This window comes from Rhea pennata, chromosome 4 (genome assembly GCF_028389875.1).
Source record: "Rhea pennata isolate bPtePen1 chromosome 4, bPtePen1.pri, whole genome shotgun sequence".
In the NCBI taxonomy this organism is placed as follows: domain Eukaryota; kingdom Metazoa; phylum Chordata; class Aves; order Rheiformes; family Rheidae; genus Rhea; species Rhea pennata.
This window is the reverse complement of record NC_084666.1, coordinates 21,959,937-21,976,401: the sequence shown is the minus strand read 5'-3', so window position 1 is coordinate 21,976,401 and position 16,465 is coordinate 21,959,937. Positions and strand designations below refer to the sequence as shown.

The 16,465-nt window shown below is 33.6% G+C and overlaps 1 protein-coding gene across 2 annotated transcripts in view; it reads right to left on the bottom strand.

Annotated features, from left to right (window-relative positions):
- Positions 1 to 16,465, bottom strand: part of PCDH7 (protocadherin 7) — a 274,872-nt gene that overhangs the window by 123,298 nt on the left and 135,109 nt on the right. The window contains exon 2 of one of the 2 annotated variants that reach the window (XM_062575424.1): positions 15,711 to 15,927. In XM_062575424.1, the coding sequence (XP_062431408.1) occupies positions 15,711 to 15,927 (217 nt within the window). The remainder of the gene's footprint in view (positions 1 to 15,710; positions 15,928 to 16,465) is intronic. The other variant, XM_062575425.1, reaches the window with a different exon arrangement.

Below are 16,465 nucleotides of genomic sequence, written 5' to 3'. Positions count from 1 at the left end.
ATAATTAATGCCAGAAAGTTACTTTTGTTGAAGTCATTTTCACATTAGTGATTATACTGTTGTCATATAATTATCTGCTGCAGGTTTCTTTATTTCTTATGACAATTATAAAAATTAAAAAGCTGCAGATATGTTGGATAATGTTTCTGAAATGTCTGCAGAAGACATAGGATTTTAAACTTATTAAAAAACAAACTGAAACATAAATTGCTTTCCAGAAGCGCTAAGAGGCCTCTTCACTAATACGTAATTTTTGTGGCATTGCTTCTGCCTTTGAAATCCAAAAATACCAGACACTAGACTGCCACTTTTATCAGAAAGCTGCAAAAATATTTCCAATACACCTACAAGGATGACTTAACATTGTCTTAATTATAGTATTAACTACTTCTTCATGCATAACAAAAGGATAATTACTCCTTAGACTACAAAAACATTCAACAAAATGACCTGTCTTATAGAGGAGCAATAGTATTGCACAAGAAGTAAGTTACTCAATTTTCTAACTACCTAAAATACATTTATCCAAATTTTCCATGAAAGTTACTGTGTTTCATGAAAGTCCAGGGTTAAACTTAAGGAAGGAACATGCCTAGCAGCAGAGCTGCTGGTGTTCTCTGTGAGTACTGGAAGCTTTGTAAACTGTTGTTGTTGTTGTTCACTACAGGTGCTACACAGATTTGTTAACACTAGAGAACCTCTCGGGGTAACAAATAGCTACGCCTAGAAAGGGTAAGAACAACTCTAGCTGAACCAAACATTGGTATTTCACTTCCAAAACCAAAAGGACAGGCATGTAGAGTTTATATATATTAAAATACTGTACTCCGCCCTGATGGAAAATTTAGGAAAATAAATATATTGGGTCATACCTGGCCACTATAATTCCATTGACTTTTCTTCAATCTTCTTTTTTCTTTCATGCCAATCACTTGCTTCTAAAACACAGTAAATACAGCTATTCTTTGAATAGTGATAATAGCCATGGTAAAGGTTGAGATTAATCAAACCAGAACTTGGAATTAACATATTTGAAAGTTGCAGTTACCTATCTGCAGCTCTCCATTTCAGAAGCTTACTGATCTTTATGAAGAACTCCCTATTAATTTTAAGAAGTGGGTTTTGCATCTGCTTTATAATTAACAAATTTGGTCATTGTCCCGCATCGACTGGGGCAGAGCTGGAAACCAAACTCAGCCAGCTCCCAGGATTTATTCTCATTCATGCTGCCAGATGAAATCTGAAGTCGGGCTCAAAGGTGGAGGCACCAGATTTCGTGCTGTCACAGCATGATGCAACTGGATCCCTTGCACAGATTAATATTTGGCTACCTGAGTTGCTGATTAATCATGATCAATGGTTTGCTTATCATTTTAATTAAAGAATCATTTTATTCTGCATCTGTAATAAAATTTTCAATTTGTTTTTTGTAAAAAGCTATTTTTCAAAGAAAAACCTTAAAAGTATTTCTATCTTCATTCTTCGTTTTACCAAAGAAAAGGTCTCTTGCAAGACAGCTCTACTACACTGATAAAAAAAGTAGTTATCTTTTCTTGACTAAGTAGTGGCTGTAAAGATTTCAAAGAATGTCCAAGATCAGATCTTGGAGAGTAGAAAATACATTAAAATTTTCATATAATTCTTACCTGCCAGAAAGCTGAACAAAAAAGGAAATAAATTGTAACACTCTCAGTGCTTTCCTTGAAATAGTAAGTATAAATTAACTTTCAGGTGTTAGGAATGAAGCATGAAAAATAAAGATGAAAATTTTAAAGTTAAATAAAAAATATCACATTTTCATATGCTTGTTTACTGTTTTGAAGTCAATCTCTTGTCTGTTTTTTGCATGGGAGGTTTCCATTGCTTTTGACATGAAGATTCAATTATATACCAGCAGTTCAAGACTTGCAGGAGTTATACAGTTGAGTGTGTTTCAGCATACAGGCAGTATCTGGCCAAAAGTGTCTATAATAAGCATAAAACATAACAGCTTTAGGCATTACGTACAACTCTCTACATCTCTACTGATAGCATTCGTTAAAATATAATTGCCTGAGACCCATAAATAATGGTTTCCCTGGTTGAATAGATTCTACGTCCAGCGTTTTCATTGTATCTCAGTATCAGGTGTTAGTAAGAGAAGAGCTGTTGCAAAATACAGGGCCTATCTACCTTTAAACATGAAACTGTGTATAGTTCTAAAGGTTATAATCTGGAAACACAGTTGTTACAGCAGTGTAGATCAAATTTTATTCTAGCTCTTGACAGCCGAATCTCAGAAATACTATATGCTTAAATATTATCTCATTTATACTTTGTGTAGACTACAGTTCCTATGAAAAGAAAGTGAATACTATAGCTTTCTGCTCGAGAATTTTAGTACTTTGTGAGATGTGTAAAGGTAAGAATAACTCAGATACAGACTGTTTTTAAACTAGTCTATGGTTTAATTTTTGTAAATGATGCATGCTAACCCCTTTGTGATTGCAGCAGAAAAGGCAATACAGACAAGTCACTGCAAGCCCTCTTGCCCAAGACATTGGAGACTTTGAGACCAGACCTATGAGGCATAACACAAAGATTCTCTGCTCTCAAAGAGAACAGAAAAGTCAGTGAAAACAGCAGGAACATTTTAAAAACACATTTAATGCAAAACTCAATGAGCTGTAGGAGTATCTTCATATTTGAAAGTTCTCTCAAGACTTAGGTACTACTACACTGTATACAGTGTGTATATATATACACAAATATACAATTTAAACTATATATATACACTACATACACATGTATATACACTATATTTACATATATACATACATATATATGTATGTGTGGGTATATATGTCTATAGATATATTTGGAAAATATGGGTTCATTTACCAGAGAAGTAGACAAGTCATTTGGAAAATCACAGCCCAGGAAGGTTTCAAAAGAGATGTGAGATAAAATATTGAAGCAATTTGGGGAAATTTAGAAAAATGTTACCTTCTGTAGGAAAGCAGAATTGACTGAAAGTCTTGAGACAACAAATTCAGTCATATATGTTTATTCTGTTCTGTTTGCTCCATACTTTCTTAGAATAATTAGATTTATTAAAATAATTAGATTTATTCTCAATGAATAGAATGCAAGCACTCCTGACCTCCATTACATTAAAGTGCCAGTATTTTCCAGGAGGCAACACTTAGCATTTCTTACTTGTAGAAAATATTACAAAAATCTGTTTATATTCAGGAGATCTGCACTTGATGGAGTCTCTTCACTTATGAACACATAAAATAAAGTTAAAAAAAAGTGCTAGGAAATGATATGAACCAATTCTACTCTGAAGTTTATGCTCTGATGAACTTTCCCCACTCAATGCTACTATTCTATTTAGTAAAACTTTTAAAATATATTGTTGGTATTCAGCTTGAGGTGGATTTGATACTTCTGTATAAAGCTAATATTGATGGGAAGTGCCAGGCTGTGAGTAGACAGACCACGATATAAACCAGCAGAGGCAGCAGCATTTGGCAGCCGTTGCCATTCAGAGACTAATGGACGTTTTATCAGACCCTTTTCCTTAGCTGTTCTGACTGTCTCAGCCGTGATGCTAGTTAATGCTTTTAGGGACATAAGCACCTGTTCAGTAGGTAATGTTCTCCAAGTGCTAACTCATTTTATACAGGCCACTTAACTTCCAGCTTATAGTAATGACTTTCTATCACTACTGATCTGGACTTGATTCAATTCTCTTACTTTTTATATTCACTGTAATAAACAAATTAGCCTTGTCAGTGCAGTTTACTTACCTAAACCCTTCTAAAAAGCACCTCCTAAAAATCTTGTCACAAAGCAGCAGGAAAAAACAATAGTACCAGATACAGATGAACTGTGTTAGGGACAATATTTTAATGTTACAACTTTCAAAAGTTCCTCAGGTAAAATAACTTTTATAAAGAAACTTCAGGATAAGGTCTTTGTATTTTGGAAAGGCTTTTTAACTTAAAATTCATAGCATGAGAACTTAAAATTCATAGCATGAGGAATAGCATGTGGGGCTTTACTTGGTAAAACTAAAGGCAATAGTATCCTTTTGAAGAGAAAAACAAGAGAAAAATATTCACTTATCTGAACCTTGGGGGGCATCTTGAGGTTTTTGTATTCTCCCACTACTATTTGTGCGATTAGATCTGACTCTGTCTGAAGTTTCCGTATCTATGCTCCTAGCAAGTGAGCTATGCCTCTGAGGAATGTGCTTTGTTAGGAACGGTGCAGTGGCAGGATAGAGGCTGGCCTCTGCATTGCCCTTTCTAAATTCTAGTATGTGTTCCCCTTTGACTCTCAGCCTACTTTTCTTCATCGTGGCCCATCCATGAGCCAGCCTCTTATGCCATTGTTAGTTCCCTGAGTTTAATTCTGCAATCGTGGCCATTTCCAGTACAGTTGGAAACAAAGGCTGGGAAAAATCAGTTCTACTCATGCCCTTTGCACACTCTTCTGAGTCCCGCAGATCTCACATTTCAAAACAGACGCAGAAGATATTTTGGTACAGATTAGAATTTGGATTTTTTTTTTTCCTCTTACTCTTTCCCCTGCACTTTTGGTGTCATCTAGGTAGAAAGCTACAGGCAGAATAGATTATTTTCTGCTCTATCCTGGAAAAAAAGGATAGCGTAGAGCACCAAAAGTGTTAAATCCTGTTTTTTGTATCAGGTTTCTTCAGGCATAAACTAATAATATCCTCTTTCACTAAAATCTGAGCATTGGCCAGAGCATTCTAACAGTAGAACCAAAACCCACACTGCTGCTTTTCTTTGCCAGTTCACTGTACTTTTGTACACAGAGGTGTCGGAAACAGGATCCCAACAAGACCGATATAGTAGCACTTGTGAGTCACATGCAGCTTCCTTGCATCTTGGCAAATGGATCAGTCACTGTTTTTTCAGCAGTCCAGGACAGCTCAAATATTTTCTTACGTGCTTTACAAGTCATTATGAATTTATACTATCACTACAAATTTTCAGTGAGCATAATGATTTTGGGTACCTCTTTTTTAACCAGAAAATTTTACTTTAAACATCTTTGCCCACTCTTTTTTTCAAACATTTTAACTCAGTAATGAAACTGCATTAAATATTTCAGTATAAGTAGCTTAATCAGGCAGTAGGACACTAAATGAGACATCTGGAACCATGATATTTAACTTTGATACTTATTTTTTTTTGCATTTTGAAAATCAACGTGGTCACTTGTCTCTCTCATCCTTTCCTCCTCTCCTAGAAAACCTCCAACAACTCATGCAAGTTAGCCATTTTATTATTCCCTTATGTACTTGAGCTGTGGTGTATATCAGATATATAAAGAAACACATTTCCAGAGCTGTCAGATCTACTAACATATCACAATAATCCTTGTACTGCTATTGCGATAGATGGCAGAATGTGAAAAGAGTATTAGCACAAATTATGCAATTCAGTAGCAGGGGAGGATGGCCACAGGTAAAGAGATTAAGCATTGAAAGATATTAATAAAATCATATATGATAGATGCTCTGGTTTGTTCTTCAAATATTCTATTAAAGAAAACAAAAGGTTTTCTATTCTCCAGTTAGAGAATAGAAGATTCTTTTACTGGGTAACAACAGCAGAAGTCAAAATTACATCCGATCCCTTTGCCTTCTCTTCATAATAAAAGCTTTCAATATCACATTTCAAATATTAGATTAACATCTTATGATAACACAAATGCCATTTCACTGCCGCAAAGGGGACACAGATTCTCCTCTTCCAAGGCAATATGCATTAATTGCGAGCAAGATACCACTATACAAGAAAACAATTAATCTACACTGCAACTGAAACAATTTAAAGATAAGTATGACAGCAAGACACAAGCACCATACACTTTTTGGTTTCCTGAGATTCAGTTTAAAAGCATCTTTGCAAGATTTCCTCTGTGGCCACTACTGGTCTTTATAGCACTATTATAAATCTCAAAAAAAAAAAAAAAAAAAGAAAGAAAGAAAGAAAGAAAGAAAAAAGAAGAATCCTTTCACCAGAAAAACAAATCTGCCATAAACCCACAGGTAAAAAGTATGCTCCAGTGCAAGCTTGTCCTATGGCTTGTTTACATGCAGGTTTAGATATGATACACTTTGATTTTACTTCCCCTGTTGATGAAATAATACAGATTGCTTAGTAAAAGAACAAGTGCCCCTGCAGGGCTCTTTAGGGGTTGATTAGTTCCTTAGATACAGCAAAAAACAGGTTAAGACACGCACATTGGGAAAGCCAGTATGGACACGTTTGGTTGTAAGGGAGCACACAACTATCAAAATAAATTAACTCCATAAACACTGTTCTTCCCTCACTGCCTTTACATTTTGTCTCTTTCTTCTATCAAAGGAACAAAAATCTCATGCCTTAATTTCAATTATTTTACATAGTAGAAAGAAACACAGATTTGAATCATGTACCTAAAAATACTTTTTTATTAATAACAATCATTATTATTATTTACTGAGTGATATTATTGCCCTTTTCATGATTTCTGAAAGCAGAATGATTTTTTTGTTCTTTGTCAAAACAAGTCAACCCTGTTTGAAATTTTATTTTTAATTACTGTACTAGTAAGTTCGTATATTTTCTCAAAATTTCTAATATTGATCTTGTTTAAGCACATGCTAGGACTATTTTTCTAGCTATTCAACCATTTGCTGTTTATATTAAGTGTTAGATTGCTGAGGCACACATGCAGGTGATACTATAGTGATTTTCAGCAGCATCTATATATCTGAATTTACATTATATAGGCTTTTAAATTCTCTAGTCTTTAAAAGAAATGTTACTTTTGTCTGAAAAGCAATCACTTCCTATAAAGCAGAATTTTCGGAACTCCAGATGTCATATGTTATAGTGAGGCTTTTATTTTCTTTAAATACCATTCTATATATTTTGATTTACCAACCTAGCATTAATATTTACTAAAATACATAAAAAATACACACAGTCCTTTTCTTAGTTTTTCAGATCTTATTCCCATATAAATTGCTTGCTTCTGGAGACAACTGTGAAGATCATTAAGGGCACAAAGTAAAGTACTCTTATCAGAGAAGTCATATCTAGTGGTCTCTACCAGGCTAGAAAGTTAATTTTTCCTTTGTCCAGTCCAAGACTAATGGGACACAAGTGATATTAATAATAGCTGCACCCATCCAAAGGGAAACTGGACAAATTTGTAGAGATAAATTTACCAAATTTACTAAGTTCACTACACGTGGTTCAAGATATCTGAGTCACAAATTGTTGATATATAGGAAAATATACAAAGGAAGAATGAGTTTTTTTGCCCTGTTCTTTCACTCTTCCTTGGGCATCCTATTTTGGCCTCTAGACAAGATGATACTGGGTAAGATGATCTTTGGTCTAACCCTGTATATTGGTTCTCATGTTCTTAATTCTCATATTTGCATTCAGTAGTGGTTTCAATAAACTTTTTTGAGCCATTTAATTGGCTATAGGCTGAATAAAAACATAAAATTGGAGTTTTGGGTATAAAAAAATGCAAAGATTGAACATATTTTCTCATACGCTCCTGTATGTTTTCTCACAGTGGTCTTTATATTTCACAAACAATTAATACAAATTACATATTTATAAATATCTGAAGAAACAAAAGAAAACACTGTGAGAAGTGAATTTACCTCAATGTGAAAATGCAGCATCCTATGAAACTTGTATATGTATCAATAATTCAGGGTAATACCTGTTTGGTCAGCATATGTGCACTATACTTATACCCAAAGGGAAGTATCTAATGAGGGATAGTTAACATATTAAAATTTATGATTGTTTCATAGATGATCATATGCCAGCTGAGTACATTTAGAATTTGAATCTGTGTGCAGACTTTCAACCATAAGACTTTGGAAATATTATGGTTCATTTAGGTTCAACTGTGTGGCCAGTCAGACGTGCTGCTGTCCCTTCAATACAAACATATCATTTTGAAAGTAAAACCAGACTTCTGTCTGGATAACAATACAATATTTCATATCTGATAGTTTTAAAAAGGGGCTCAAGAAAAGAACATAGTTTCTGCTCTTGATTCTGTCAATGTTTTTCTCATATAAGAGAAATGGTATCAGCTTTAAAAACATCAAACCCAAAACATCAAACTTGTATGAGAAACATAAAACTAATGAGATAATTTTATTTTATATGGGTAGTATATAATAAAATATTGACACTTACTGCAATGAAAAATAATTAAACAAATAGGTAGAACAGTAACTGATAATCAGCGGTAGAGAACAAAATTTATTTCCCACTGAAATGGAGAAAAAATCTAAATGATTTCTTTTGGATCTTCATCATACTTGAAGATTCAAAGGGACTGAAAGAACTAACGTTGTCCAGGAAACTGAAGCAACCATCACTAAGTACAAATAGAGACAATCTATTGTATCAGTATGATCCTATTTTCCCAGTGAGAATACAGCATGTAGGAAAGATTTCTGTGAACTGAGGAAAAATAGTTTTGCATTGACTATCTACATCGGATTTTTTTGCAGGAAAGAGGTTGCAGTGGATGCAAAGGTTGCTAACTGCTCCACACGTAACCGAGATGTCTGCAAATTCTGGCACGCATTTTGTCCTCTGCCTGCATTCAGAACTCCACCAGTCTCAAAGAGAGTTCTGCAGTCTGCAGCAGTGGGAGGCAGCCTGAGCTGGCAGCTCACACCGAGGACTTGGCTAAAAGCCTAACCCCACTAAGTCAACAGCAAAACTCTCATTGACTTCACTGAGAACTGGAAGGTGGTGTCCCAATTATTCTTTGAGGGGTGGGCCGTATTGGCGTTACCTCTCGGATCAATTACTAGATCAAAGATCGATTTATAGTATGCCATTGGATATACCACTTCACTTCTTGATGATTTAGTTCTCCATTTCTCAGCTGAATATGGTCTTTCATATCCACCTCAGTGAATTGATTTGAAATTCATAGATGAGGCAGGTTATGTAAGTGCAACTGTCTAGATCTCATGGGGACTTGCAGAAAGAACTGACTCACCAAGATGTGTACATGCATGCACACCCACATGCACATATAAACCCTTCTCTCACTGCTTCTTCCTAACAAACATTGCAATTATTGGAATATTTCATTAAGAATATAAAACCTTTCTCCATTTTCAAGTTATTGATTAAAAGCTGAAGGAACGTAACTATGAACTTCACTTTTAAAGGGAATAAAAGAAAGCTAAGTTTTAGCAAATGGGTAGTTCAAATTGTCTGATATCAATATACTGTTTTCAGAAATAGTGAACAACTATTGTATGTATTTTGTTTTTAAGAGTAGGGTACTGAAATTAGGACTTGGGAAAGGACTCTTGTGGTATAAAATTAAAACAAATGAGCCATATGCTATACTTCATTGTGAGGCACAAAAGGGAACTAAGGAAAATAGAATGGCAGGAATATCAAGAGATAGAGCAAAAATATTCACAAATCAGTAAAATGCTGAATTTCTTGTTAACTATACTATTGATGTAAAAGGTGGGTTTCCTATACAGAAATATGAATTTCTGCTTTGATTCCCGACAAGTCAGTCATGCACCCAGAATCCTGATTTAGCTGGAAACAATTCACAGTGATATTCAGACACTAAACAGTATACTTCATGGATAGAAAGCATACAGAAGTTCTTGGGATTTTTCTGGATGGTCTCAAAAAATAAGGTAAGGAGAGAGGACATAAACATACACTGTTGTGGCGGCTTCAAATGGAGTTATTTCTGCTCACGGTTGTCCTGTGTTCCTTGTGGTCCCTTGCTTTGCATTATGCACGTAAAGTACAATGTAAACATAGAAGAGTAGATAAGATACAAATAACAGTAATCCTTAATGCAATGACATGCAATTCACAATCTAAAATAATTGTTTGTTTTTCTATAATATCTTATTAACCTAATAAATTAAAATTGTGTGCACCATCACTAGCAATATGCAACATAATCAAAATATACAGCTCATTTCTATTGTAAAAATACACATATAACACTTTAAAAATACACAATAACTCTTAAAAGAACAAATACCATATAGTTTTAAAATTAAAAGTATTGCCATGCATATCAATTAATTGGATAGCAAACTATATATTCCCCTGACGAAGAAACTCACAGACATATGGGGTGAGGTCATCCGAAGGAACACAATAAAAATTAAAAGGAAAAAAATTCGAAGAGGAAAGCGTCCAATGCTCCTCCCAGCTAGATTCATTGTCTTACATAAGACTACACTAGCACAACAGGGACCCCTGCACACTGTCCTCTGTCTTAGCAACTGATTTTTTTTCTTCTTAGGAAAGGTCTTTCTAAAGACCTTTTCAAAGACCTTTTATAAGGTTCCCCCCCGCCTTTTTACAGGTCTTATTGGAATATCCCATTCTCAAAATGAACTGGCCCAAGCCACAGTTCCAAATATATATGTTCCAAATATATATGTTCCAAAACATAACCCATATATGTTACTAGGGTCACAGAATCTAGAAATCATTGTGTGCATAACTATAGGTTAGGATTTGTTGGGAACAAGAATGAGAGCTCTTTCTTGAGCAATATGTGTTATTACATAATAATCTGTGCAACACTTTTGGTATTTTGGGTTCACATGTGCAGGTTAATATTTAAGCAGATGCCATACCACTGAAATAAAAAATGCAAAAAAAAGAAAAATGCAAAAAAAAAAAAGAAAAGAAATTAGTAGCATATAATCAGTACACTTTTAGAGCACCAATGAAATTCTAGGGCCTGAATTCAAGAAAAAAGAACATCTGAAAACAATAGGAACTACAAATGTACAGTAATTCTAAGGAACAAGTCAATGAATATCTAGTTTGCACAATGTTGTTTAACTCTTCAAGAACATTAACCTGCTCTAGAATTACCCTGCATTGTTACTTGCATTATAAGAAGCTAAAGGAAAAAGGATTCTGTAAAGGATGGATATTTTTTTCACTTTCAGTGACATTTTGGTCCAGAGAACAGACTAATACTGTACCTTCTAAGTAAAAATAGGCAATTACTCTTATAAATAAAATTAATTACATTATTAATCATCAAAATTCATTTCACATTTTTTAAATCTTTATCTTGCATATCATGATTCCCTTGTCTAAATTGACATCAGTTCTTTGACGCTCACAGTCTGAATTTGCAATCATCATTGAGAACATAATGTATTGTCAGAATATATGGACAGACCCAGATAATGCACTTCTCTTTCTTGCATTTTAGTTCTTCACATGTCAGCTGGAGTGTCATTTATCTACTGATTTCTTTTCAGAAGTCAAGTAATTGGATCACAAAGATTCAGAGCTCTTTTTTCAAGCTCTGCCCCTTACTTTCTATGTGACTTCAAACATGTCACTTAATCTTTCTTTGATTCCACTTCCCCCTGTAAAAATGGCAGCTGTAAACCATTCCCTTATTCTCTTTCCTTCACAAAGAGATGGCTGCTGTTCTCCAAGCCTTACATATTTGATACTGAAATATGGCTAACTGTGTTGCAGACTAAGGATATATTCATGTAGAAATACCAGTGCTAACTTTAAAGTAGGTATCTCAGATGTGGAAAACAGTTTAATTGTGACTGCATGGAAACAAATCTCCAGGGAAGAATATGAGAGTTGAAATCTGCAGGGCTGCAGCTTCACTCCTATAAGTATTCCAGCTAAATTAAACAAAAATTCAAACTGATTAGGCCATTGCATGTATAAATAAATAGTAAATGCACAAGATCAGAAAAAAAATGGAATATAATGAAATATTTCCAAGAAGGCTGTAAAAAATATGAAAGACCTAACAGAACGAGGTGAATGGGCACTACTAGAAACGATGAAAAGCTCTGCTTAGAGACTGTACATGTAATTAATGAGAAAGAAATTACTATGAAGAGGCTATATTGTCTACTTTCAAGTGATGAATATTCATCTTTAGCAACCCCTACTTCAGAAGAAACAGCAGAAGTTCAAGGAAAGAAAAAATTATGAGGTATGCAGATGATCAAAGACTGAAAAGCCTAGGAATATATAGTCCTCCCAAAAAGGTTAAATGATAAGGAAATGAATTAATCCACAGTATGTAAAAAGTCAAATGGAATACTTCCATGTTTTTTGTCATAATACTAAAAAGGAGATGAATCTAAAACTGTTTAAAAAGGCAAGAAAAAGTCTAAAAAGTAAATAAACAATAAAACTACAATGTTGATAGTTTAAAAGGAACCCACTGTCAAAAGATATCTTTGAGGTCAGTAACTTGAACAGGGCTAATACCTTATTGTAAATTAGACAGGTATCTTTCTTTTTCTTTTTTTTTCATATAATCACAATATTCTAGCACATGCTGATTATTAATCGTTAAGAGTTAGGACATAAGGTAATTCTGTAAGTGTTTTCCATAGGGCTTTTTTACCTTCTTCTGAGACACAATAGAAAAAGAAGGCAAAGACTAAAAGACCAGCAACCTCATCTAACATGGTAATTTCTTTACCCTTGATATACAAATAAAAATGTAATAAAAATGTTCTCAAGGAAATCATTGTGCAATTTAGATTAAGACAGTGTCATTCTAACACCAAATTAGAGAAGGCGGCTGCATATACGAGTAGAATTTCCTTCTAAGGAAAGCTCCAAGGGCAGGGGATAAATTAACTCAGAAGTTACTTCTGGTTCTGCATATTTTACTAATTAAAAGATCTTTGCATACTGCATTTTCACAGCCAATCTGCTAACATTTCTTTTTTTTTCTGTTTTTCTTTTCCTTCCGCCTCTGACACCATGGCTAATCATCAGAACAAAACTTCAGTCTACATCTGACAGTCATGTAGGCTGATCATATATTGTGCAGCTTATTCTAACCCCCTTTCCCTGTTGTTTCAGTCTTGTATTTTATCCTTTCTAACCTGAGAACTAAAAAACATAAAGCTGAATTTCATATGTATTTTGGCGCTGAACTCCACTGCCTTACGTTCGCCATAACTACAAAAATGACTTGTTTTTCTTAGTCTACTCGGTTTGTACAAAAGTATATCAAATGTATCAGAGGGTTTTTGTTATTGTGCTGAAAATTATCATTTCAAACTTTAAAATCAAAATAAATCCAAAGCAATTATATATAACCACATTTTTTCACACCAACTAAAATTAAATGGCAAATATCTGAAGTAATAACAATTAAGAACTATGATAGTTTTCAAAATGCTGTTTCCATGGAAAAAATGCATGAAATCCAATACAAATTCTGATTAAAACCTAACCAAGCTAAACACTGAAGATTACCTAGATTTAAATGTGACAAATGAATACCTGACAGGTTTCAATTCCAATGCTATTTATGTCAGAATGATCTATTAATACTGAAAATTGCATTACCAGAATTTAACAATACAACTGCACTTTAAATATTTAAAGTACAGGTAGACTTAAAAATTAGATCCCAGAAAACTCTCACTCAAACATTAGATGTTACATATATGAAGGAACAAAAGTAAATTCCATCCTGTTCTGTCATTATTTATAGATTAATGTTAGCAAAAATTTCTGGAGGCAGACGACATGCCACTGTTGAAATCTTATTTTTAAAATGTGACAGCAAAATCCAAAAGTCTGTAGAGTATAATTTTCATCACAATGTCACCCACCTTTCAAAGGTCTCAGTTTAAGATCTTATAAAGGAAAAAGAATTCTTGATTACTGTATGTAAGTCCAGTCACTGGATTTTTTATGATACTTTTGTTTTTATTCACTTATTCATTGAATAATATGTTTTTCTATCTTTTTGCTTCTATTTATTCTATCTATATCATATTATTTTGAAGACAAATTGATTTTACCAAACATAAATGACTTTCAAAAAATTAATGTCTAAAAGACATCAGTTAATAGAATGTAGTGCTACTTGCATCTACTCAAAAGCTTAAACAAACTTTATTTTTGATACCTCTCAAGAACTGAATTCATATGGCTCTTCATTTCCAATTACTTCAGTAAGTGTGGTTATTTTCATTGGCTACAGAATTTATAAAAAATATATTGAATAGTTGCTCTGCACTTTTCTGAAATGGTTCATACACATTCTATATTAATGCACTTTCTGAACTTAGCAATTAGTCTGTTTAGTACTCTACTACACTGCTGTATGGCTACGGAAATGAGCAAACTTTTCAGCTTCATTTTCATTTAGCTTCATTTTCTTAATTAAAATATCTCACTACAAAGTAGATAATAAAATAATCATCTCATTTTAGGAATAATATCCACAAATCTCCATTTTCATGATAACAACAATAGTATTTTCTCCGCTACTACCCACCCAGAGAAAAGAAAATATAAAAAGATATATTCATACAAACATCTGAGTATAAAATATATACACACATTTATACACACATTTTACCTAATATATCTTATTTTTAGATGGATAATTCCATTTTCTTTTTTGATCAATTCATGTGCATGATTTGAAATAGTCATTTGCTTTTGGAACAGACATTATAAGCAAATGTAGACTGCTGTACCCTTTCTTCAGGCATATGTACTAGATTTGGCATTATCTTATCATAGAGAATAATATATTTTATTGAGTCAACATGCCTGTTTAAGGAAAGACATAAATAGAAGAACAATTAACCACTGCTGTAATCTCTGAAAAAAGCTAAAACGTACTTAGCCAAACTAATTCATTCATTCTGTACCAGAAAATACATCACCCTTCTTACAAATACCCCCCCCCATTCCAATTGGATTAACAAACTCATTATTCTTTTGTTTATCAAAAATTTGTACACTTTGACATACAATAATCTATTAGATTGTTTATGAGCAAATCCAAAGGCAATGAAGTCAATGCCTGACTTCATCAGACTTTAGATGAAGGCCAATAAGTGGAGGGTAGTAAATCATTCAGGGTTCATGAAATACATTTAAAATTGAAAAGATTTTTTATTTTTCTAAATAATTTTAGATCCAAAGGAAAACAAAAATTTAAATTTAAATTACCACAATTTTGTAATTGCTGAAGAATCACTCATGTAATGAACAAGGATTCAGTTTTCTCCTTCTATATAAATAGACTCTGAACTTAAAGGAGATGTTATAAAAGTACTGTGCCTAATAAAAGATAGGAAAAACAGAAATTAATGTTCCTCTTTTCTAAATAATGAAGTACTGAATTGACAGTGTTATTTTGAAAACAGTTTGTGTAACATTTGGGGGATAACGGGAATTCTCTAGTGTGGGGGTTTTAAATCCTACTTTCTTTTTACTGATGCTGTACATATTACACTCTGGGAAATTTCCTAAGCAGTTGTTGAACTGAAAAAGGAAGAAAAAAAATGTCCATTATGGTCCTTTATCTAAAAAGAGAACTATGAAATTTAATTATATTACCATTTTCCCAGCCCTCTACTGGATTTTTTTTTCAATGCTTTAATTGATTTTGCAGTATAATTTTAAAATTATGTAAAGAAAAGAAAGTGCTGATTTTATTAGGAATGTTATGTTCCATTATTTTGTATATCTTCATTTTAGCAAATTTTAAGATAAAATAATTACAATTTAAACTATTTAATGTATTTATTTATTTTTTGGACTGACCTTTCCAAAAGTCTACTTAGTATCACTTGCTAGTGTGATTGTGTGTGTGAATGTCGTGTTTGCCCCTACCATTTTCCATATGCTCTGCCTCACCAACACTGCCATCCGGCGTAGTCCTTTCGTAGTTGTCCTCTGGGAGTGGAAGGGCACCCAGTCTTGGCCCTGATGAACTCTTACTGCTTGGTGTTTCTGACTCCTCCAGACCGCTGTCATAGCAACTCTGCAATGACCCTTGATGTGGGTCCTGAGGCTGACTCACAACAGAAAACGTCACTCTACGAAATGGCTGCAAGAGAAAAGATTCTGAATGTCACTGAGAAGTTCGCTCTTTGAACAACTGATTCTCAAAACATGACTTAAGCAAGCTAATAACATTTATGGATTAAACAATTTTGTCTAAATTAAAGCAAACAGTAAGTACAGTCCTTAAAAGACTTCTGTAGGAAGGAATCTATGGATTTTTAGTGTGCAGTGCAGTCCAGAACCTTCACACAGTTTTGCACAGTCTCTTTTCAAATAACTGCAACAGCTAATAAAGATTTCTTTTATATTTATAAATTCTTCATAGTTTCTATTTTACTCAACAGTAATAATTTAAATGGAGTTTATACCAGACTGCATAAAGGTACTTGACAATGTGCGCCTGTGTATGTTTAAGACTGTGTGGGTGGGCATAAATGCTCACCTGTAAACTATATTGTGGCTGTTAACAACAGAGCAACACACCCATAAGCTTTTTCAAAATCTGTTCCTGTGGTTTTGGAAGGTAGTAGACATGAGAAGTGAGAGGGGGAAAAAAGTGTTTAGCTCTTTTGCCATAAAAT